At 34.8% G+C, this 25,955-nt stretch overlaps 1 protein-coding gene across 1 annotated transcript; it reads right to left on the bottom strand.

Moving 5' to 3' along the window:
- Positions 1-22,460: 22,460 nt before the first annotated feature.
- LOC107816483 (putative RNA 3'-terminal phosphate cyclase-like protein) lies at positions 22,461-25,394 on the bottom strand. The gene is made up of 6 exons (XM_016642206.2): positions 25,102-25,394; positions 24,860-25,009; positions 23,621-23,802; positions 23,327-23,502; positions 23,008-23,221; positions 22,461-22,900 (listed from the first exon to the last, which is right to left on the bottom strand). The coding sequence occupies exons 1-6, from the start codon at positions 25,304-25,306 to the stop codon at positions 22,691-22,693; spliced, it is 1,137 nt and encodes a 378-aa protein (XP_016497692.1). The 5' UTR covers positions 25,307-25,394; the 3' UTR covers positions 22,461-22,690.
- Positions 25,395-25,955: the final 561 nt, after the last annotated feature.

Raw genomic sequence — 25,955 nt, 5'->3', positions numbered from 1 at the left:
GTGAACCTATTTATAGAACTATTTCGTTGTTACAAAACCAATCCAAAACATGTTATGAATACATAACCAATCTAAAACTTGTTATGGATACATAACCAATCCAAAACATGTTATGGATACATAACCAATCCAAAACCTGTTATGGAAGACATCCATCGTTGCAAGTGGATGGATCCATTTGCAGGATTTATAACACTCCCCCTTGGATGTCCACTAACAGATAATGTGCATCGTTAAAACCTTACTAAGAAAATCCAGTGGAAAAATCTTAGTGAAGGAAAAAGAGTACACATATCTTGTAATACGCATTAAGAGTTGCCTCATTAAAAACCTTACCAGGAAAATCCAAATGGGACAAAACCTTGGTTAAGGAAAAAAGAGTACAACGCGTATTTCTCCCCCTGATAAAAACCTTATTTGATATATTGGAGACAGCGCATTCCAATCTTGTATCTTAACTTCTCAAATGTTGATGTTGGCAATGCCTTAGTGAACAAATCTGTCAAATTATCACTTGAACGAATTTGTTGAATTCTAATTCACCATTCTTTTGAATACTGTGCGTGAAAAAGAATTTTGATGAAATATGTTTTGTTCTATCCCCGTTAATATATCTCCCTTTTAGTTGAGTTATTAATGTAGCATTGTCTTCATATAATGTATTGGGATATCCTTTCCCCATGAAAGACCACATATCTCCTGGATATGTTGAGTTATTGATCTTAACCAAATGCACTCTCGACTCGCTTTATGACTGGCTATTATCTCTGCATGATTTGAAGAAGTAGCAATCATAGTTTGTTTGTTGAATGCCATGATATGGCAGTACCTCCACATGTAAATAAATAGACTGTTGAGATCGACCTTTATTTGGGTCAAACAAATATCCTGCATCTGCATAACCAATCAGTTTTGACCTAGATCCATTTGAATAAAATACTCCCATATTAGTAGTCCCTCGTAGATATCTGAATAGATGCTTAACACCATTCTAGTGTCTTTGTGTGGGGAAGAATTAAATCTTGCTAACAAGCTTACAGAAAAAGCTATATCTGGTCTAGAATTATTAGCAAGGTTCATTAATGCCCTAATTCTACTAAGATATGGTATTTCAGTTGTCACACCTCTTTTTTTCCTACACCCCGGAAAGGGTATAAGAGAGTTTTTTTCAACTTAAAGTGACAACGAAATGGGATTCATTTATTATTAAAAATTCAGAGTTGCCACTTGGGATAATTTACGGTGTCCCAAGTCACCGGTTCAAATCCTGAATCGAGGAAAAGATTGACTCTGTTTTACAGTTCGCGAACACAGAAATCCGGGTAAGGAATTCTGTTAACCCGGGAGAAGGTGTTAGGCATTCCCCGGTTCAGTGGTTCTAGCACGGTCGCTCAACTGTTATAATTGGCCTATTATCTGATTTTAATACATGTTTTAGCCTATGGTTAAATTTTAACTTATTAACCGCTCTTATTCATTTTTTAGGAAGATTGCAACGTCATTTAAAATATGTCTTGAACCACGTCACATAAATGCACCCGCGGTCCACGACACATTTTATTTAACGTTGTTCGGATTTGGATTTGGATCACATGAAATGCACACCCGAGTTTAGGAAGGTAATTTTAAATTACGCGCCTAAAGCAACTACACATTTTTCAACTTTGCGAGGGCCATAGAAAATACGCTAAATAGTATGCCTCGAATTCTATAAATTTAAAATTAATTAAATGAGGGTCATGCGTTTTGAGGTTTTATTGTGGATGGAGTAGTATAATTGATAAGTACAAAAGACCTAAAGAAATGAGTTAGCTACATGTATATCACTGGAGCCTTTTGTTATAGCATACTACAATTCAGAAAGGTAGAGTTGGCATTTATGTGAAAATAACAAAAGACAGGTGCCAGCTTTGGGTTCATCTCCATATCATCTTCAAAAGACCGACTTTCGATTTCAAATTCTAGAAAGAAACTAACAAAATTTTATAGCAAAATAATGAATCTTAAATGACCATATGAGCACAAAAAGAAAAAGAAATCATGCTGAGAACTATTCGGATGAACCAGAAGGAACAAAACAAACATGGACATACAAAAATGCATTTTAAACTTGATTATAACAAAGAACACGTAAAGTAATTAATTTATTTAACACTATGCTAAAGAGAAAGTTGTAGTATCACCACTATAACTTCTACAGTACCATTTTGAAGAAGAAGAAGTTGAATCTTCACATGGTTAATTTAAGAAAATATGCAGCCAATAACATAAATTGAAGATTAGATCATTCCACTAACGCAATCTATTTTTTTTACATCTTAACGTTGACAAATTGTTCTAAATTTCAAAATATGAACATGGTGCTACATGATCTTGAAATCTAAATATAAACAAAACAATACCTGCTAGTTACAAGTCATGAGTCAAGAAAAATAAAATAAAGAAAAAAAAAACGAGACAGTGTCATGAACATACTAAAATAACGTTAACATTTGCAAATCTCAATTCACTCAATCAAAGAAACATCATTCATGCGAACAGATCCAATACGAAAGAAACTTTATCAAAAGAACCAAATCAATTTACTTTTACTTCAATAAAGATGCTCCGACATTTTTTAACTCAAGAGCTTGAATTGCATACCTACAAGAGAGTGAATTCAAATGAATAAAATCTGAAAGTTGTAGAGTCAATACAGCAGCAACAACAAAATCTCTATCAACTCTTCTTCAAACCCAAGATTCAAGGCCCGAAATGTTGAAAGAAATATTTAATGAAAACATTCAACCTAAATTTCTCTCCTCCCCCTCTCTTCTTCTTTTTTTTTTCTTCTCAAATTTTCTCTTCTATTTATAGCAAAATTTTCGAGATTTTTCAGATTTTTTTTTAAAAAATATTTTATTATTTTTTAATTAAAAGAAATCCCACTTACAAATTGCTTTTATTATTTTTTATAAAAATAAATCCCACATTTCTTTACTTTTATTTTTTAAATTCCAACTTTAATTACTTTTATCTTATTTAAAAATCTCACTTTTTTTACTTTTTAAAAGAGAATTCCACTTATTTAACTTTTCTTTAAAAAATAATCCACTTTCTTTTGCTTTTCTTTTAAAAATGCTACTTTCTTTTACTTTAAATTTTTTAATTTTCAGATACCTTTATATTTTTTTTTAATTCCAACTTTCTTTTACTTTTTATTTTTTTAAAAATTTCCACAAAACTTTACTTTTATTTTTTTAATTTTCTACTTTCTTTTACTTTTTAAAAGAGAATTCCACCTACTTTTACTTTTGTTTTTTTTTATTCAATACTTTCCTTCTTCTTATTTTTTAAATCACTCCTGAAAATTAAAAAAAAAAAATTTTTCGGATTGTTTTTATTATTTTAAAATAAAAATAAAATAATATTAATAGTAATAATTCACCTTTTAAAATTTTGTATTTTTACTCTATAATAAAAAAGTATAACAAAGCTAAAAATTGTAGGTTAAAACCACTAAAATATTTACATAGAAGAAGTGATAAAAAATTAAATATTGTCAAAAATTAGGTGCTCACAGCTGCCCCTCTTTGCTTGGAAACATGAAGAATTTTCAAGTAAAGATAAGGTGGGTCATGTGACTAATTTTTATTCAAAAAGGAAGAAATAAGGATAAGAAAAAAGAGAAAGGGTGCAACCGAGTCTTGGTTTTGGACAACCTACATATTTCGGGTTATAGGGGAATCAGGTCGCGTGTAGTTCAAGAAGTTTTGGTAGCTGGTACTACCGAAGAGCTGTAATTTTGCTGCTATTTCTGCTTACTGAACTCCTTATTACATCGTGACAAAATAAAAGAAACCAGACTAAACTATGATATACGAATTACAAGAATCTTATCTATATCTTCAAACTTGAACTTGCAGTTTCTGCTGCCCTGCTGACTTGTACTCTCTGAGTGAGATTCCTTTGTTGCTGACTTGAATTACATCCTGAGATGCTTTCCCTTTGTTCTTCAAGTGGGCTTCTGATTGTTGTCTTCCTTTGAACCTTGCTGCTTCCCTTCGTTCTCTAGGTGGGCTCCTAATTACCAACACTTGCGCTGCTTTTTCTCGAAACTTGAACTGCTTCCCTTCGTTTTTCAGGTGGGTTCCTGATTGCTGAACTCCTTTGAACCTTGTTGCTTCCCTTCGTTCTCCAGGTGGGCTCCTGATTGCCAATACTTGCACTGCTTTTTCTCGAAACTTGAACTGCTTCCCTTCGTTCTTTAGGTGGGCTCCTAATTACCAATACTTGAATTGTATTCCCTTGCTCTCCAGGTGGGCGTCTGATTGCTAAAACTTGAATTGTATTCTCTTGCTCTCCAGGTGGCGCCTGATTGCCAAAACTTGAATTGTATTCCCTTGCTCTCCAGGTGGGCGCCTGATTGCCAAAATTGGAATTGTATTTCCTTGCCCTCCAGGTAGGCGCCTGATTGCCAAAACTAGAATTGTATTCCCTTGCTCTTCAGGTGGGCTCCTGATTTCAACAAAATAGACAAAAACAAAGAAAAATTTCGGCCCCAGTTTGGTAGTTGGGCACATATGTGAGTGTAAACTGAATCATGTTACCAAATATCAATAAGAACTTGAAAGCTGAAACTTGAACTGTACTCCCTTGCTCTCCAGGTGGGCGCCTGATTGTTGAAACTTGAATTGTATTCCCTTGCTCTCCAGGTGGGCGCCTGATTGCTGAACTTGAACTGTATTCCCTTGCTCTCCAGGTGGGCGCCTGATTACTGAACTTGAATTGTATTCCCTTATTCTCCAGGTGGGTTCCTAATTTCAACAAAAATAGACAAAACAAAGAAAATTTTCTGCCCCAGTTTGGTAGCTGGGCGCATATGTGAGTGTTAAACTGAATCATATTACCAAATATTACTAAGAACTTGAAAGCTGAAACCTGAACTGTACTTCCTTGCTCTCCAGGTGGGCGCATGATTGCTGAAACTTGAATTGTATTCCCTTGCTCTCCAGGTGGGCGCTTGATTGCTGAAACTTGAATTGTTGTTCCTTGTTATCCAGGTGGACGCCTGATTACTGAATCTTCAACTGCTTTTCCTTGTTCTCCAGGTGGACGCCTGATTGCTGATACTTCAACTGTTGTTCCTTGTTCTCCAGGTGGACGCCTGATTGCTAGTACTTGGTCACGCTCTTATCTTTAACATCCGTGTTGCTCTCCCTGTTCTTCAGATAGGCACCTGATTTCAACAAAAATAGACAAAACAAAAGAAAATTTTCTGGCCCAGTTTGGTAGCTGGGCGCATCTGTGAGTGTTAAACTGAATCATATTTCTAAGAATTTGAAAGTTAGGTCCCATTATCCAGGGGGTCCTGACAACTCTTAACTAAACGACAATTTTAAGTCTAAGCTCTATCTTTTAAAGGTATGACTTCCGCTAAATCTTGTTATCTAAGAGGGTCTTAAACTACTCCCCATTATCTAGGAGGGTCCTGACAACTCTTAACTAAACGATAATTTTAAATCTAAGTTATATCTTCTAAAGGTGTTACTTCTACTAAATCTTGTTATGCAAGCCAGTTTTAAACTACGTCCTATTATCTAGGAGGGTCCTGACAATCAAAAATCAAGTCTTATCTTAAGAGTGACAATTTTACGGCTAAATTATATTACCATACAACAAAACTTATGCTAAACCTTGTTAATGGAAATCTTAAAGTTAGGTCCCATTATTCAGGAGGGTCCTGAAAACTCCTAATTGAATCATATCTCAAACATGCAAACTTTGAAACCAACTTATATTCCTTGGGATACATTTATGCTAGATTTTGCTACTTATGATTGTTTCGATTTTTCAACTAGGTCCCATTTTCCAGGAGGGTCCTGAAAATTGCAAATTAAATCCTATCCTAACAATAAAAGCTTTAAAGCCAACTTATATTCTTTTGGGGTACATTTATACTAGATCTTGCTACTCATGATTATTTTGAATTTTAAACTAGGTCCCATTTTCCAGGAGGGTCCTGAAAATTTCAAAATAAATCTCACCTTAAGAGTGACAATTTCAAATCTAAATCTAATTTCCTAAAGGTAAAACTTATGCTAAATCTTATTTTCTATGAAGGTCTTAGAACTAAATCCCATTGTCCAGGAGGGTCCTGAAAAGCCGAGAATGAACTTACCTGAGCCATGCTTTCTTTCTGGAGGATCTCTGCAGAACGAACAAAATTCTTTGCCTATGAACCATGCTTTTCCTCATGGAGGGTTCCTACAGATCGAACAAATTTTCCTTTCCCATTCTCAAACTGCCTTTGGGCTGGCAAAATTTTGGCATGACACTTGAAAAAAATCAAACTTCCAAGCTTTGATTTGGACACAATTTTTGTCCCTGTTTCAAACAAAGAAAACTTGTGAGTTTATAAATATGGTGGTTGGTTTGTGGCATTGACTTTGAGGGCGATTGATCCTTCACTTCCTATGATAACTTTGGTTTCAACTTGAAAGACCTTGCCTGTTTATTGACTGGCTACTTTCTCTGTCACCCTTATCATAGAAAATACCTCTGATCCGTTCAGACCCAATACTTTCTATCTGTTGCATTGCTCATGAATCGACATCTACCAAACCTTTGTGTTTCACATGATCCCCACGGTATATTGATTGTTACCAACTTCAATGCGCACGTTGTTCTTTCCTGATTTAAATCACTTGCATTGGTCTTGAGGTCTATTGCTCCATCACTTGCCATGATAGCTTTGATTTATGCATGGAAGATCTTGTTTGTCACTGGTTTACCACCTTTTTTGTCCCTTGTATTTCACATGGATCCTAACGCATGTTGATTGTTACCAACTCAGTGCGCTTGTTGTTCTTTCCTGACTTATGATGCTTTGATGTGCTAGCCAGATCTCATTTTGTGCACTTGGAAAGCTGGTGGAAAATTTTGAAGTCATTTCTCACTTGTTTTGACCAAACAGACTCAGAAAACACGACAAAAGAAACAGAGTAAAGGACAAGGGAAAGAGATGATTCCTAACAAGAAAATTACAAAGGAGAAACCTATCAGATTGGATACCAACTCTAACGACCATGACATGCACATGTGGCCTATTCTGTCAAGCAAGTCTGATGTTCAACTATTGTTGTACCCTCTAAGTCGTGAAACTGGGCTTCAATGCTCTGATTATCCAATCTGATTTACAATCCTTATTCGACTTGTAGTGCCCAAAGGGTTTTCACCATCAAGCCTCTCTCATTTGATTTTTTTCTCTCAACTTTCGTCGCCTCAAGGTGCCCGTGAAGGTTTTCACCAATAAGACTCTCTCATTTTTATTTCTCTCAACTCTCGTTGCCTTACGATGTCTATGAGGGTTTTCACCGATAAGACTCTCTCATTTTCATTACTTTTCCTGCTTGGACCAGAGTGTTACCCTGATATGAATCACCTCTATTTGCTCGACTTGGCATCTCTCGAACACTGGTCGGAAGGTCTTTCTTTGGACCGTAATGTGGGCTTTTGGATAGGGTTAGAAAGAAAGGGTATCAAAGGCTCAAAACAATTTCGACATGGGTTTAAAATTACAACTTTTGGAATCAGATTTCTTACTGCAAACACAACTTCTGCCCCAGTTTCTTTGCTTGGGGACTTTTGGATTTTTATTTTGATGAGACCGAACCGTGAGGCTGCCTACATATCCTTAAAAGGAATCAGGTCGAATGTAGTTCATGTCATAGAAATTACTTTGTTGTTGTTGTTTTTTTTTCTTTTCTCTTTCTTCTCTCTTTTTTTCTCTTTTTCTTTTTATTCTTTTTCTTCTTCTTTTTTCTTCTTTTTTTCTTTTTCTTTCTTTCTTTCTTTCTCTTTCCTTTTCTTTCTCTTTTTCTTTCTTCCTTTTCTTGTCTTTCATGCTTGTGTTTCTGATATTCGCTACTGATTCTGAAAGAGGGGTATGAAAGAAAATAAATAAGGCTCAAAAGGGGTGACGAGGGATAAAATGTTTAGATAGCAGAACAAAATGTCTTTATCATTCCAACCTTCAAAACATGCAAAGTACAAACAACATAATTAAACAAACCAAGGAAAACATTCGTAACATCTTTTGGTTGCGGCAGACTTGATGATCGTACCCACACATTCGCTTCTACATTTGTTATATACAAAGCACCATTGGATAACACTCTCACTCTCATTAACGGCCCCTTCTAATTTGGGGCAAACTTGCCTTTAGCTTCGACCTGATGCGGCATGATGCGTTTCAATAGTATTTCTTTTTGTTCTATCTTCCCTAGTTTTACATGGTTCGGGTTTCAAATGATCTCAAAGTGTCCAAATCTATTCTTATTTCCACCAAGTGCCCCTGTCATCTTCAAAATTGTTTCATTCATTGCTTTATGACTAAACTGACTTTTTAAGATCAGGCCGAGAATTACGCATACATGTCATGTCACTAGAGTCAATCAAGAAAAGAACTATAAAAAGAAAAAGAACTAAATGAAAATGACTAGAAATTACAGAAAACAGAAAATTGCATTAGACAGATGGTGAAAGGGATTGAACAACAAAACAAACAAACTAAACTAGGGACACAAACCTAGAACAAACTTAGACGATGCTAGACGGGCTACTATGACTAAACAAACTAGGCAAAATAAAACGATAGAAGGGTTTGAGCCACAAGATAATGTCTGGCTTACAACCCTGAAATAACTCGGACAACAAAAATGACAACAAAATAAACCACCAAAACTCCTCCCTGGCTAACCAAGAAAGGAGCATCTCTCCAATTGTCAAGCTCGGCATCTTAGCCACTGAATTCCGCATCAATATTACTAGGACATTCACAGATTTCCATCACATTGTTCTTAACAAATTGCTTTTGGGTTCCCTTTGCTGGCTCGTTCTTAAGATCAACCTCTGATAGCACTGAAAGCTTAGTAGCACGTGGACCTCCGAAGCTCCCAGAAGAATTCTCACATTCCTTTTCAAAATAAACCATACCCACCATATGTGTCTCATTATGCACAGACGATGGACTTTAGCTAGTGTCTGCTGCATCTGGATTTTGTACGACAATGTCGCCTGCATCAATAAGCTTCTAAATCGCATTCTTCAGATTCCAACACTTCTCTATGTCATGCCCCGGGGCATCTGAGCAATATGCGCACCTTTGAGAAAAATCAAACTTCTTTGACAGAGGGTTTGGCATTTTTATATGAATCGACTTCAACATGTCCAATTGCTTCAACTTTTGGAACAAACTGGCATATGATTCTCCAATAGGGGTGAAAGCCTTTTCTTTTTTCAGCAACCTCTCATTCTTAAATGTTTGATTGGGCCAGAAACCTGATTCAGGGGTTTTCGGTAGGCTCGTGGGGGTGGATAGGCATTTTGTGGAGCTGGGTACTGGGAAAGTGATGTACGATTTTGGGAGTTCCGTGGAGAGAAGTGGCATTAGGGAGGATCATCTGGCGCACAAGGATATCCACGGGGACGATGTCGAGGCTGGAAGTGTTGATCGAGAAAGCCCATCGAATCATCTTTTCTGTTTCTCTTTCTTCCACCCAAGCTTACTGGGATGTTCTGAATGTTTTTCGAACAACTCATGATTTTGCATGACTTGATTCCCTCTTCTACTAGCTCCCCCAGTTTTAACATATCATTGAAAGGCTTCCCCATGGTCGGGATCAAATGACTGAAGTAGGTGGGCCCCTAGGCTTGTAGGAAAAGCTCAACCATTTCTTCTTCACCAATCGGGATATTGACTCGAGCCGCTTGCTCCCTCCACCTGAGCCCTAACTCCCTAAAGCTTTCCTCTGACTTCTTTTCCATTTTAGATAGGGAGGAGTGGTCTGGGGTAACACCTGATCTATATTAAAAGTATCGAACAAAATCTTGAGCCATGTCACCCAATGTAGGTCACTTACCAACATCTTGACGATTATGCCATTCCAAAGCTGCCCTAGTCAGGCTCTCACTGAAGTACGTCATCAACAAATCATCTTTCTCGTCAACACTTCTCATTTCACTACAATAATCCCTCAAATGGGCTACCGGATCCCCACACCCATCATACAAGTTAAACTTTGGCACTTTAAACCCCGCAGGCAAACGAACGTCGGGGGACATAGACAATTCTTTGTAAGACATGCTACCCTGGTCTCTCATTCCTTTCTTGTTCTTTAGGGACTGTTCTATGCCTTTCAGCCTCCTGGGCATCCCGTCTCGCCCTTTTCTTCCTGTGAACTCTTCATTTACAACATGAGGCCCATCCCGCGGACCCTGCTTGTATGAGTTGGGAACCTTGTGGGCAACCTCTGAGGGGTAATATTGGGCATCATGAGCTTTGAGTGGGTGTTCATTATTGGGGATGGTGAATAAGGCCGGAGGGCAATTTTTGGGAAAAGTAATTGGAAGATGAGTGATGGAGCTACTAGGGTGGTTGGGAAAGCCATGATAAACGGGTGGATTTGGAGAGTATGGAGGATCATCTGGCACTGTGACCGGTGTTTGGGTAAGGGTAGTATTTAGGAAGCTAGGTGGTGACGGGGGTGGTGCCTTCCCAGTCATCCAAGCCTGATACATGCCCGCTATGTGTTGTCTTAACATCCTCACCTCTTCAACCAACTCATTGTCCTGTTCAACCAATTGTTTTTGGGCACCTGTATCAACCAACTCAGTTTTGTTGTTGTCTGCCATTGCCTTTTGACTTTATGTTGTGGAGAGGAGTTACTACTTCGAGGACCACAAATCAACCACCTTTCTGCTATGAAGATATCAAAAGGAACAAAATGGGGTCATCCTGGCAGCGTTAGGGCATTTAACAGCAAAAATATCACATTGCGTGCAATGCACCTAGCAACAATTAATAGTTCTAGAATGACTTCGAGGGTCATAAGGTCACTTGGCATCATCCCAATTTGTCCATTTGAATCTTCTCTTTTCTTTTCTTTCCTCGCACTTCTTATCTCACTCATTTTCTTTCCCTTTTTTTCTTTCTTATTATCGCTTTTTTTCTTCCTTCTCATTTCTTACATCCCATAATTTCACCATTTTTTTTCCTTTTTTTTTTCTTTTAACAGTAAAAAAATGATTCGATCGAACCCTATTTAGGTTGCCTACGTATCATGACGCCGCATGAATCAGATCTTTGCTTAGTTCTGAAAAATCGGGAATAAAGGAAACAAACTGACGTTCTCTGTTTCTTTTTCTTTTACCTTAATGACTACTCTGCTGAGAAAAGAGAAATAAATGAAGCAAATCTTTTTTTTTTTTTGAATTTTCTAAACTTAATGTTCTATAACCTATTTTAAACTCAAGCTTAACGGATTTTTTTTCTTTTCTTTGAAACAAATACTCTATTAAGAAAAAACTCTAGAAGAGAAAGATATTTTTTTATTCCTTTTTTTTAGGAAGAAAATCTAAAGAGTGAACCATAGAAAAATATTTAGAATTTTCATTTGATATTCTGATGCAAGGTTTCGAAACAAGCAATGAAAAAGATAAAACAAAATATTTTTTGGATTTCAATTTTGATTGCCTAAAGAAGAATTTCTAATGATAAACAAAGGATAAAGTATGTTTTTTTTCTATGTACAATATCCTAAAGTTCTAATAAAAATAAAAAGAATATTTTTTCATTTTTCACTAATTTCCCCAAGAAACACCTCAAAAGAAAATCTTTTTGAATTTTGGAATTAATACCTTAAAGAAGTACTAAAAGAAAATTCTCTTTTTTTTGAATTTTGGTCCTAATATAGTAGAAGAAATATAAAAATAATTTATTTTAAGTCCTAGATATTAATTGCCTAAAGGAAAAACAATCTCAAAGGAGAATTTTTTTTATTTCTTATAACAAAAATGCAATTTTTTTTTCTGGATTTTCGACTTGTAACACATTTCCACATATAAAATAAGAAATACCATAACAAAAGACTCGGCAAACTTAACCTGACTATTAAAAACTCTAACATCACCTAAAAGACTAAATACTACTATACAAGACTGGAAAACAAAACAAAAATAATTGACTCAAAAACATAAAATGGCTCCTCGAGCAGCTCCTGAATGCAATGATCCTGGGATATCTGTCATGCTCAAAATCCAGTAAGTAGATCCACACCTGTATGAGAAAACTTAAACTAGCACTATGTGAGACAATAATATTCCCTAAGACACATGCAAGACATGATTGAGGCTATTTTTGCAAAATGACTTATTTGACCAAAAGGTGGCTAGAAGTGCAAAATTTGGCTATGACCCTGCAAAACCAAGAACCTAAGATTTACTAGAAAGACCGGACCCTATGTGGGTTGCCTACGTATCACGCCCCGAAAGAGGAGAATCAGGTATGCGTAGTTCGGGCAAATTGGATACGGGCAAGAAATAAAAATAACAACTAATATAGAGAAAATATTTGTTTCTTCTTTTGCTTCTTTCTTTTTTTTGAAAAATGATGAAACATGTAAACTCTTCTTCTTTTTTATTTTCTTTTTCCCTTTTTTTTTGATTTTTTATTTTTGAAAAAATGATAAAAAGTGCAAAATCTTTTTGAAGTTTCCATGCTTTTTTTCTTAATAAAATGTAACAAAAATATAATTGGGCCCTACTCGCTTCATCCTCATACTTCACCCTCTCTTTTTTTTATTTGCCCTCAACTATCATTGGTCCTCCAAATGACCCTTTTACCCTTGAATAAATGCAACATGTAGCACATAGGATGCATCAAGATGGTCTTTTCATTTCAGGTACACCTGTCCTAGACAGACTCAACCCCAGTGTTAAGTCTCTAAAGTCAAATGCACATGATGCAAACAAACGTTCTTACTAGGAATCCGACATGAGGCTGAGTTATTCTAGGTTCAAAAACTGGGTATTTGTTCTAGACTTGTGTACCCGAGCGGACAACTCGAGCCGAGGAGGGGGCTACGTACCGGGAACCAAAAGGCCATCTGGCTTAGTAACTTATCCGAGTCTCTTTCTTATTTCAAGATATGATACTAACAGAATAGGGAGTCTCAACCAGCGAGCACATCCCCGAAGATGAGAAGAGAAGGGTTTCGTAGCAGTTTATATACAGTTCAGATAATATCAAAGCGGTAAAAGCAACATTTAGCACATTAGGCCCAAACATGTAATAAAATCAGATAATAAATAAAGCCAAATAATAACAATTATACTAAGCTCGAATTCTGAACCCTGAACCAGAGATTCTGGGTTCTTTTCTCTAGCAGAGTCGCCAGAGCTGTCACACCTCTTTTTTTCCTACACCCCGGAAAGGGTATAAGGGAGTTTTTTCCAACTTAAAGTGACAATCGAAACGAGATTCATTTATTATTAAAAATTCAGAGTCGCCACTTGGGATAATTTACGGTGTCCCAAGTCACTGGTTCAAATCCCGAATTGAGGAAAAGATTGACTCTGTTTTACAGTCCGCGAACACAAAAATTCGGGTAAGGAATTTTGTTAACCCGGGAGAAGGTGTTAGGCATTCCCTGGTTCCGTGGTTCTAGCACGGTCGCTCAACTGTTATAATTGGCCTATTATCTGATTTTAATACATGTTTTAGCCTATGGTTAAATTTTAACTTATTAACCGCTCTTATTCATTTTTTAGGAAGATTGCAACGTCATTTAAAATATGTCTTGAACCACGTCACATAAATGCACCCGCGGTCCACGACACATTTTATTTAACGTTGTTGGGATTTGGATTTGGGTCACATGAAATGCACACCCGAGTTTAGGAAGGTAATTTTAAACTACGCGCCTAAAACAACTACGCCTTTTTCAACTTTGCGAGGGCCATAGAAAATACGCTAAATAGCATGCCTCGAATTCTATGGATTTAAAATTAATTAAATGAGGGTCATGCGTTTTGAGGTTTTATTGTGGATGGAGTGGTATAATTGATAAGTACAAAAGACCTAAAGAAATGGGTTAGCTACATGTATATCACTGGAGCCTTTTGTTATAGCATACTACAATTCAGAAAGGTGGAGTTGACATTTATGTGAAAATAACAAAAGACAGGTGCCAGCTTTGGGTCCATCTCCATATCATCTTTAAAAGACCGACTTTCGATTTCAAATTCTAGAAAGAAACTAACAAAATTTTATAGCAAAATAATGAATCTTAAATGACCATATGAGCACAAAAAGAAAAAGAAATCATGCTGAGAACTATTCGGATGAACCAGAAGGAACAAAACAAACATGGACATACAAAAATGCATTTTAAACTTGATTATTACAAAGAACACGTAAAATAATTTATTTATTTAACAATATGCTAAAGAGAAAGTTGTAGTATCACTACTATAACTTCTACAGTACCATTTTGAAGAAGAAGAAGTTGAATCTTCACATGGTTAATTTAAGAAAATATGCAGTCAATAACATAAATTGAAGATTAGATCATTCCACTAACGCAATCTATTTTTTTTATCTTAACGTTGACAAATTGTTCAACTTCACATACTTCTTTAAATTTCAAAATATGAACATGGTGCTACATGATCTTGAAATCTAAATATAAACAAAATAATACCTGCTAGTTACAAGTCATGAGCCAAGAAAAATAAAATAAAGAAAAAAAAACAAAAACGAGACAGAGTCATGAACATACTAAAATAACGTTAACATTTGCAAATCTCAATTCACTCAATCAAAGAAACATCATTCATGCGAACAGATCCAATACGAAAGAAACTTTATCAAAAGAACCAAATCAATTTACTTCTACTTCAATAAAGATGCTCCGATATTTTTTAACTCAAGAGCTTGAATTACATACCTACAAGAGAGTGAATTCAAATGAATAAAATCTGAAAGTTGAAGAGTCAATACAGCAGCAACAACAAAATCTCTATCAACTCTTCTTCAAACCCAAGATTCAAGGCCCGAAATGTTGAAAGAAATATTTAATGAAAACCTTCAACCTAAATTTCTCTCCTCCCCCTCTCTTCTTCTTTTTTTTCTTCTCAAATTTTCTCTTCTATTTATAGCAAAATTTTCGAAATTTTTTCAGATTTCTTTTTTAAAAAATATTTTATTATTTTATTATTTTTTAATTAAAAGAAATCCCACTTACAAATTGCTTTTATTATTTTTTATAAAAAGAAATCCCACATTTCTTTACTTTATTTTTAAAATTCCAACTTTAATTACTTTTATCTTATTAAAAATCCCACTTTTTGTTTACTTTTTAAAAGAGAATTCCACTTATTTAACTTTTCTTAAAAAAACAATCCACTTTCTTTTGATTTTCTTTTAAAAATTCTACTTTCTTTTACTTTAATTTTTTTTTAATTTTCAGATACCTTTATATTTATTTTTTAATTCCAACTTTCTTTTACTTTTTTTTTTTAAAATTTCCACAAAACTTTACTTTTATTTTTTAAATTTTTTACTTTCTTTTACTTTTTAAAAGAGAATTCCACCTACTTTTACTTTTATTTATTTTTTATTCAATACTTCCCTTTTTCTTATTTTTTAAATCACTCCTGAAAATTAAAAAAAATAATATTTTTTGGAATTTTTTTATTATTTTAAAATAAAAATAAAAATAAAAATAATACTAATAATAATAATTCACTTTTTAAAATTTTGTATTTTTACCCTATAATAAAAAGTATAACAAAGCTAAAAATTGTAGGTTAAAACCCCTAAAATATTTACATAGAAGAAGTGATAAAAAATTAAATATTGTCAAAAATTAGGTGCTCACATCAGTATCTAGAAGTTCTTCATTATTTTTATGAGGACGAAATGGATCTTTATTTATATCAAGCGATCTCACAACCATCGGGGTACTCAATGGATGTGCTTTATCCATATAAAAGCGCTTCAAAATATTTTCGGTGTACGTTGATTGATGGATAAATATTCCATTTTTCAAATGCTCAATTTGTATGCCAAGACAAAATTTTGTCTTTCCAAGATCTTTCATTTCAAATTCTTTCTTCAAGCATTCTACTGCCTTTGGAAGCTTTTCAAGAGTTCCAATGATATTCAACTCATCAACATTCACAACTATTATGACAAATTCAGATCCAGATCTTTTTATAAAGACACAAGGACAAATTGGGTCATTCTTGTACCCTTCTTTCAAGAGGTATTCGTTGAGGCGATTATACCACATGCGCCCTGATTACTTCAATCCATACAAGGATTTCTGAAGCTTTATTGAACAAGTATCCCGGGAAGCTTTGTATGTTTCAGGTACTTTGAATCCTTCAGGAATTTTCATAAAAATTTCATTGTACAGTAAGCCATATAAATAGGCCGTGACAACATCCATAAGATGCATATCAAGTTTTTCATGAATTGCTAGACTGATAAGATACCTGAATGTGATTGCATCCACCACAGGAGAATACGTCTCTATATAATCAATGCCAGGATGTACGAAAAAAACTTATGCCACAAGTTGTCTTTATATCTATAGACTTGATTTTGCATTTTACTTTTGCACAAGAAAATATGTTTACCTCCACTGGGCTTTATACTTTCAGGTGTTGAGACTATATGTCCAATTTCACCTTTTTCAGGTGAAGTCAATCTTGATTGTGTATTTTTATTTTGGCCAATCATTTATCTGTCCACATTCTATGATAGATTTGAGCTCAAGATCCTCGTCAATATTAATATTGAGCGCTACATTATATCAATAATATCGTCGATGATCATTTTATATCGGTTCTATCATCACTCAATAAAGACACAACTTATCGAGATCTCATTATTTTCAGGTACCTGAGCCTCTTTTATGAGGTCTTATAAAGTGTTATGTCGTGGTGCTCTTATAGAGCACCTGCCTCCTTATTATGACCATCTTGATCATTTGCTCCTCTCCTTCTTCAAGAACTTTTATTTTTGAAATCGATTAGTCAATTATACTTCATGTGTGCTATAGACTCTGTCCTTCATGGACTTTATCCCTTTTTTTGGAGCACTAGCAGCTGAAATATGATTTTTAGCTTTGGGTCAACAAATGTGCCTAGCAATATTTTGCAAATGAATTATCACTTGAACTTCAAGTTCATATTTTCTTGTGTGAGGATCTAGATGTACTCAAATTAATTCATGTCATGTAATATTTTTTCAGTTGCACATTTTCTCCCCCTAATGTTAGATCACCAAGACATATCCCCATTATTCTTTATGGACTCATCTTTATGAGTTATGGTGGAGCAATTAAATCATACAGCACATTCATATTTCTAGATGAGATTTATTTGGTTCCTGACCATAAACCAATTGTGATAGGGGAGAATTTATTAATAATTTATTGGCTAGATGCGTACAAGTACTGCTATATATTAAATAATACATCTCATACCAAATTTTATTTTTGGGAGTTTATTCTCATAACCAATTGGTGAGCTATAGTTGGAGGGATATAATTTCTACTAAACCAACTTGGATTTAAACCAGCATTATCAAGATAAATCATCATAATTTACGTTCTGGAACTGTGCTCTAATAATTTGAGCAAGTAACCTTACAAAAATCAAATTGCAAGTTGATAACAAACGCACATGTGACTATACAATAGATGCATCTAATAAAATCATATAATAGTAAATGATCCGCATGGCATGTGACTAGGTCCATATATATATATATATCACCTTTTATTCGTTCTAGAAATCAAGAGATTCAGTCTCTACTTTAGCTGGTATATCATGAGAATAAGCAGCATAAGAGAATTCTTGAATAATATTCTATTTCTTCAATATATGCCAATGAATTCTCAATCATTTGCGCATCATAATTGAACCGGGATGGCCTACCAGTCATGCCAACTAATATTTGTTTCAGTAAACCTCTAGTTTACATGTGGCATGTGATTGCATCATCATACTTATACTTGTGTAGTATAAATAGAAGGAAAGTCGGGTAACCTTTTATATTTACCCGGTATGATTATAGTAATAAGAATATATTCAACCTTCCTTTCATTTATAGTCGCAATATGCCAACCACTTTGGCTTGTACATTTGAAACTCAAAAAGTTTCTTTTGAGACTTACTACAATATAAATGTCATGAACAATTTTATTCATCCGGGTAATAATAAATTAATTCTTCCGGAGCTCTTAATTAATTTTATACTACAAGATCTTTTGTCACACCATTCATATGGTGAATGTCTCTTTCACAAAGAAAGTTATAGTATAATAAATTGTCATGGTCAAAGTCATCATAAGAAAAATTATTTCTTACTTGAATTTGGTCTTTAATAACCTTTTATAAGGCATGTCAAAATATTTTTGACATACCACATGTACGCGAGACATATTCATGTAACCACAGTAATATTCATTATCTTTCTTCCTCTTAAACCTCCCTTAAAGGTTTGTTGTGGTATGTATCCAACACGTCTTTGTTCATTACACACATATTGCTACATTCACCTTAAGGAATGAGTCTGTATTCTAAATGTTTATCACAAGTCACATTCTCTTCAGGGAATGGAGTATAATCATTGCGACGTGACTTTATTATTTTTCCATACCAATTTGATGGTAAACATTGCCTTCACCTTTTGAAGGATATATTGAGAACCCTTATTGTTCTCCCTTTTATAATTACTACCATGATGACGATTATTATTTCGTTTCTTGCCACGACCGTGCCAATTCATATGGCCATCATAAATATATTGTCTTCTTTCAGAATCATCATCAATATGGTGTATTGGGACTCAAATCAAAGTCTTATCCATATAAAGGCATATCAGGCCATAATACGTTGGGACTCGCTCTTGAGCCTTTAAAATTGTTAAGTACCACTTATCATAGACATACACATAAATAATTTTTCGTCATGATAAGACTTATAATGTATAACTATTTTATAGAGATGTATAACTAAAGTTTATAAAGCAGTGTACACAAACATGATGTTGGTAAATTTTGGTTGATTCTGTATAATAGTGCTTAAAGAAAACTAAATGCATGTATCTTTTGATTAGGAAGTACCATATCTAATGTTGTATGGTGGGTCGGGCTGGGACCGGGACTAGACCGGGCCCGCGGTCCTAACAGGCTAAACGGGTCTGGCCTGGTGTGCCGGTCCTTAATGGTGCAAAAAGCCTGTGGCGGGCCGGGTCACATTAAATAGCCCACGAGCCCGGGACCGGCTGGCGGGCCTGGGCCGGTCTTACCGGGCCTAATGGGCCTATAACGGCTATTTTTAATTTTTTTTTTTAAAAAAAAAAATAACAACGGTCAAAAATTTTAAAAGTAGCCGTTGGGCTGCAATTTTGACCGTTTGGAACTTTCAAAAATAGCCATTTGGCCCCCAAACTTTATTTTAACCTCAAACTTTATATAATTACACTTTTCCCAATTCTCAATTATAAATACCCCCTCATTCTTTCATTTTTACTCACCAATTCATCAATCTCTCTCAATCTCTCTACTATAATTGCTTATTTTATTGTTGAAATTTCGTGAAAAATTGTGAAGTTGGTGAATTGAAGTATTCAAGTCTTCAACGATTTTCAATTTTCAAGAAGTTGTTCGGCAATACGGTAAACTCGTTTTAACTTTTAAGTTTTAAGAATATATTTTTGTGTGTTTTAGTTTGCATAATTGTAATTAATATGACATCTTTGATAAAAATGTTTGGTGGTAAGGGAAAAGCTAAAACTGGTGAAAGTAGTGGCCAACCTACTACCCTTCCCCCGGCTCCCCGACCCAGACCTGGTAGACGTCCTGCTGCTCCTATTATTCTTGATAGTGATAACCCCTGTTTTCAATTTTCCGATAGTCAATTTTGCCATAATGTTGCACCAGGTGAAAATTTAGATGATGAAACTATGAATGCTCTTTATCCTAATCAAACTATCTTTGAAAATGATGAGGAAAATGAGGATGAAGATGAAACCCAACCGAATTTAGATGATACACCTACTGGTCCTTTTAATAACCCAACTGATGTACCGCCCGACCCACCTGTAGAAACCCCTAGTTTTAATAGACAACCTCCTAAACGCCTAGAAACAACATTAGTTTGTGCTCATTCCATTTGGGGGGGAGGAAAACTAAGAAAGATATGCCATTTTTGGTAATAAAAATTATAAGACATGCCCTTAAATATCTTTTTGCAATATTTTTTTGTCTTTAACTTGCAATTGTTTATAAGCTATAATATATATACATAACATACAATATATACTACAAGAAAATATATAAGGGAATATATATACATAACATACAATATATACTACAAGAAAATATATAAGGGAATATATATACATAACATACAATATATACTACAAGAAAATATATAAGGTAATATATATACATAACATACAATATATACTACAAGAATATATATATATACTATACTAGTATACTATATATACTACAAAACAAGATTTTTCAAAATTCAAAATGAGGGCCCCACCCCCAATGACCACCAACGGCCATATTGCACAAATAGCCATTTTTTTCAATTTACAAAACTAACCTTCTCTAACACTATAAATACCCCCCTCCCTCTTCTTCATTCCAATACTCAATACTCATTTCTCAATCTAAATTTCTCTCAATCTCTCAATCTCCAATTTTCAAGACTTGAAGTCTCAATCTTAATTTTCAAGTTACATCATGCCTCGTTCGGAAAGAGTGCGCTTATTTGTTTCGCATTACTATGAAGTGCTTGAAGAAAATGAAGAAGGCCAAATATTAAAGTGCAAGAACTGTGGAAGTCTTAAATTTTCGTTCAGGGTGTACCACAGGCATTTTAAGGAGGCATATAACGTATTGTGTTGATGGTATTTATCCGCAAATTCGTCTTTAAGATTTTTCAACAATTTGTGTTATTTTAAAATTATTAGACGTATTTATGCTTCATGTTGTACTTTCTTATTAATTTATTATTATGCATGGCAATTTAGTTTTACTATTGTTTTGTTATTTTACTTTTTCGTCAAGCACTTTAATAATTAGATTTCTACATATATATTTTTTATATAGCCATGATATGGTTTACAAGAAATTACCTTAAACAAAAAAAATTAAAAAAAAAAAAAGCCCGGAAATAAAAAAGCCCGTTAGGCCCGCTAAGCCCACGAGCCCAGCCCGTTTAGTCCAGGACCATATGGGCTTAGGCCCGTCACGGGCTGGTTCTACCCGTTGAGCCCACGAAGCCCGGGACCGCCAGAGCCCAGGCCCGCTAAGCCCGGCCCGTTTGGCCCATTTAGGCACGGGCCCGGCCCAGAATACAACATTAACCATATCTTTTAAAATCTCTTTAACAATATGGCTACTGCTTGTGAGATTAAAGAAGTAGTATATCTTTAGGAGTAGTACCAATTTCGATGACATACTCGTTGTGCAAAATTGAAGAATCAGTAAACAGTACCCTTGGAATTGATCACCGTAGGATGTTATCATTATTATATATGCATGTAATATATGTGCCAGTAAACTGTAGTATATTTTTACAATACATGAATTTGACATCTCATTTTTTTGCTTGCTTAACATCAATCGTAATAATTTATTAAATTTTCAAGAATTTTGCAACACACCATCACGTATATATTTGAAATACTCATACTTCTCTTTTGTGCTTGAGACTATAGAAAACGCACATGTACCATAAATTTGCTTTTCTTTCAGTTTCATGGAAAAATAAGTATTATAATAATATTCACTCCAGGTCATGCATGTAGTTACTTATAACATTGAGTTGTAGGTCAGAAACATGAGAAAGTTAATAAAACTGTATAAACAAATTGATGTATACCTGAATCGGAAAGAAGACTAGCTCCTTTAGGAAAAAGATTAGATGAGCTGATTGAATCATTTGGCTAGAGATTCGTGTTGATCACGTATTATAAAATAAAAGCAATATAGCAAGAACTACGTAATTAACTAGGACTAATAATATAAGAGAATGATAACATTAGAAGAGAGAATTTATTTCTTTGTTTTAGAGTGTGGAAAATAGGTTCATATTTATAGAAATATTTCATTGTTACAAAACCAATCGAAAACTTGTTATTAATACATAACCAATCCAAAACATGTTATGGATACATAACCAATCCAAAACATATTATGGAAGACATCCATCGTTGCAAGTGGATGGATCCATTTGCAGGATTTATAACAGTCCACCAAATATAGACAATTTAAAAGGAAAACAAGTAAAATGCTAGGACCTTTTAATATTTCATGTAATATTAGTACTCCCCCGTCTCATATTAACAATCGTGATTATTAAAAATAGTTGTCTCAAATTATTTGTTATTTTAAAAGTTAAAGACAAAATTAATTATTTTTTCCTTTTTTAGACTTAGTAATAATTGTTCTTGAAGATGGAGTAAATAAAATAATATATTCAATGATGATTACTGGGTTGATGATGATTCAATGAAGAGAAATTATATCTTAAGACATAAATAAGGGTAGAATAGTCCGATCTCTTTCTTAAGGGAATGTAAAAGAGAAACATGACACATGATATGAGACCGAAGGATTAATATTAATGTTAATATTTAATAAAGGTTACATTGCAAAATTTCATGCTTGCTTTTCACAGCACACACTCATTACAACTAGCGACCACATCAAAATTGGAGCCTGTGACACATCGTGCTTGAATTCTCACTCTAAAGTCAAAACCACCCATTGATGAATTGAAGCCATTCGATCCAAACTGTCACTCTAAACCACCACATTATGCTATATCTTTATCATGATACTTTTCTGGATAAATTCTGAAATCCAGAGCCAAGACACATCATAGTGACAGTTCCCGTCGAGGCATCAGGTTTCATGACAAACTTAACATCCAAAAAGTCTCTTATGTGCCTTAGTGCTTCTATTCCATAGGGTGACAGCTTCCCAACCCGAACTTCTGAAACATCTTTTGGACACAAAGCACATAGAAGAAACAGCAGTCCCTGTTAATATACACACAACCAAGAGATTGGTAAGACGAGGAGCTTGAGGGAAGTATGATCAGCTAGAACTCATAAAGAGATTAACGTTGTCAGTAAGTTCTACACACCTGATGTGTTGAATCTACTACTCCCCCCTGTTTAATTTCCGTAAGTAGTGCAGAAGCAATTTGCTCACCAACTTCCTCAGCAGGGATCAGATCTTTCCTATCATCCTCTAAGTCTGCATCATCTTCTCCTCTTGCATAAGAAACTGTAGTATCAGCAGATATAACACAACCAGAGGTAGTCTCTGCAACTAGAGAAATTCCATAGCCAGGTGACCTGCAATCAATTCAGATATAGTCAGCAGAGCCCAAATTAAACATGTTCTGGATGGTTACTACATAAAAAGACAGCAAGTGCGAGATATCCACAAAATGATCATACATTCCAGCTTGTGCTCCAGCTTTATGATCTGTAAAGATGTGAACATCTGAAAGAAAAGGATTCAAGATTCCTCGAGCAGCATGTATAATGGTATTCTCAAACTGAACAGATACCCTAGTTGAAAAGGAAACACCTCTAATTCTCTTCACCAGACCTTCATCAACCCATTTAATAGCCTGTATAATAGCGGTCGCCAAAAAAATTGGTCAAAAGAATCATTTATAGTTTTCTGACTGACTGTCATTTGGCTGCCCGCAGAATACAAAACAACGAAGTGAAGGAGAAAAAACTCACTTTCAAACTATTCGGAACCATAGGAACTGAAAGAAGTACTTCTCCACCACCTTTAGGAGCAACTCCCCGACTCTCAATTTTCAGGTCCAATCCTTCTGCAGGGACTCCGAACTGCTTCAGTATAGGCAAAGTAGTTGATCGAAAAGTATCAATAGATGGGTCCTTCGAATCATTTGTTATCCCTGAAAATGTTGTTTCAAACTTTGAGATAATAACCAAATTCTTAAAATAATTGCGGCATTTACTATCACATTCAGTTACAAGGAAATCAATGATTTGAACCGCTAACCTGTTAGACGTTATCAAAGCACTGAATTAGTGGATCCTAAGTCATAACTAAAGAGGCCAACACAATACAATTTTTAAATTGGAGGGACGTTGTTGCTTCCTTTGAAATTTTTTTTGTTGGTTGTTTTTTAAAATATGATATTATATTTATTTTTTCACGTCTAAGGTGACACCGCTTACAAAAATTCATGCGTACGCCACTGAGGATTGGAGTGCCAAAGGTAAAATTTGGAGCACAAAACTGCCCTTTAACTCATCCTAGTTGCAAAATTGTGAAAACATGTGATAGAAATTGTAGCAATTATGGTATGAAACTGACACAAAGAGATAAGATGTCATAGTCGACATTCCAGACTGATTAATCCAGTTAAGTGTTAGTTTGGACAAATCTTAGCTATAAAATGATACCTCAATTCAAGCGTCCTCTTAGTACTTAATCTCCTTCCATATACTTATCCCGAGTTTTAATGCACTATCCTTTACAAGAGTAAACAAAATTAAAAAAAAAATATGGCCATCTGAACATTCTTTTTTTCTGCTGATGACGCTTCATGAATTTTAAATCATGGGAATTGAATTGATATCACAACATGTATTCACTTTTAAATGGGTCATCATTACATCCATTCCTGAGCAAAAGATACATAAAACAGAAGATAATGCTGTTAGTTACCCTGTGAAATGAGTTATTTTCAATATCCAGCGAACTCAAGGAACTCCACATAGAACATAATCTAGATATTTTCTTTTGTATAAGGAGAACATAATATTGTTTTACCAAATACACCTCATGTACATCTCAAAGAACAGTTGGACTTTCCCTTTTCAATCAAGACGAACGCGTTACACTCTGCTTGCTACTGTTTTGCAAATTAGACTAAATTGTGATGATTTCCCGGATATAAATTAGTAAGTTACTGCCTGGCGGATAAAAGAGGGTAAAGGGCATACCTTTGAGCCTAATGGTGAGTGGTTTCTTCCCAAACATACCAAGCACAATCAACGGTTCCAAAAAGTAGCCGATGGAGCGACTTACACCACAATCATGAACTAAATGCCTTCCTCCCATTATAATTCCTGGTTTATACTTTAGTTTTGTTCCTGCCCAAAAATAGCACAACAGGTTCAAAGAATCAATTTTAGAACACGATATACGCAAAAAATGGTATGGTGGGGGGCTGAATAATTTTTACCAGTTTCATTGATTTCAACGACACAATCATCGCAGATTTTTTCAAGGAGGCGGAGGAAAGAGACCTCGTGAGGACGAAGGCCAGGCCAAGTAGCCTCAGAACGAATATCCTCAATAACAATCGATTTGGATGAAAGGGTCGCTAGTAAAAGACGGAGTCTCAAGTTCTGGCTTCCTTTCAGCTTCATGTATGATACTTTCCCCATCTTCTTCGTCTCTGTCTCTAGGTAGGTAGCGGCAAGGTTCAGAGCTGAAAGATGTTTAGGTTTCTTGCTGCTCTTTTCAAAAGGGATGTACCCTCGTATGAATAAAAACAAAATTTTAAAAATAATATAAAATTTATTCAAGATATTTTTGTGTTATAATACAAAAATCAACAAAAAAATATAAGCTCTAAAATAATAAAATATAATTTGTGTTATGAAAATAATTATATTGTGGATGTTCATTTAATACTCCGTTATAGATACATTTAATACTCCATTGACGTTTATCTACAAGCAGCTGATGAAGGCAAATTGCAAGCAACTTAATGAAATGATTTGCAGCAGCTTCTTATTAAACAAGCATGTTACAAGTGGCTCATGCAGACAGCTTACAAGCAGCTCAAGAAAAGCCTTGCAGCTGCTTCCGGAAAAAACTCGCAACTGCTTCATTTCTTCTATAAATAGAGGAATTTTTAGTTCATTATGTACATCAGCTTGAAGTTGAATAATATATCAATCTCTCCTTATACTTGCCTTCGATTTATTTACTTAGTAGTCTTTATTTTATAACACGTTATCAGCACGAGACTCTGCCATTTTGAGCACTTACTTTGAATTTAATTTCTATTTCAGTGTCCATCTCCGATGT

The sequence above is a fragment of the Nicotiana tabacum genome, chromosome 3 (genome assembly GCF_000715075.1).
Source record: "Nicotiana tabacum cultivar K326 chromosome 3, ASM71507v2, whole genome shotgun sequence".
NCBI classification, from domain to species: Eukaryota; Viridiplantae; Streptophyta; class Magnoliopsida; order Solanales; family Solanaceae; genus Nicotiana; species Nicotiana tabacum.
The sequence above is the reverse complement of the archived record's forward strand: the minus strand, read 5'-3'. Positions and strand labels throughout refer to the sequence as shown.

Bases quoted from the DNA above. Each gene is read 5' to 3' on its own strand.
- LOC107816483 (XM_016642206.2), bottom strand. From the start codon at position 25,306: ATGGGGAAAGTATCATACATGAAGCTGAAAGGAAGCCAGAACTTGAGA. The intron at 23,803-24,859 runs GTATGCCCTTTA...CAACATTTTCAG, and splicing joins ACTCACCATTAGGCTCAAAG to GGATAACAAATGATTCGAAG. The intron at 22,901-23,007 runs GTGTGTAGAACT...GTATATTAACAG, and splicing joins TAGTAGATTCAACACATCAG to GGACTGCTGTTTCTTCTATG.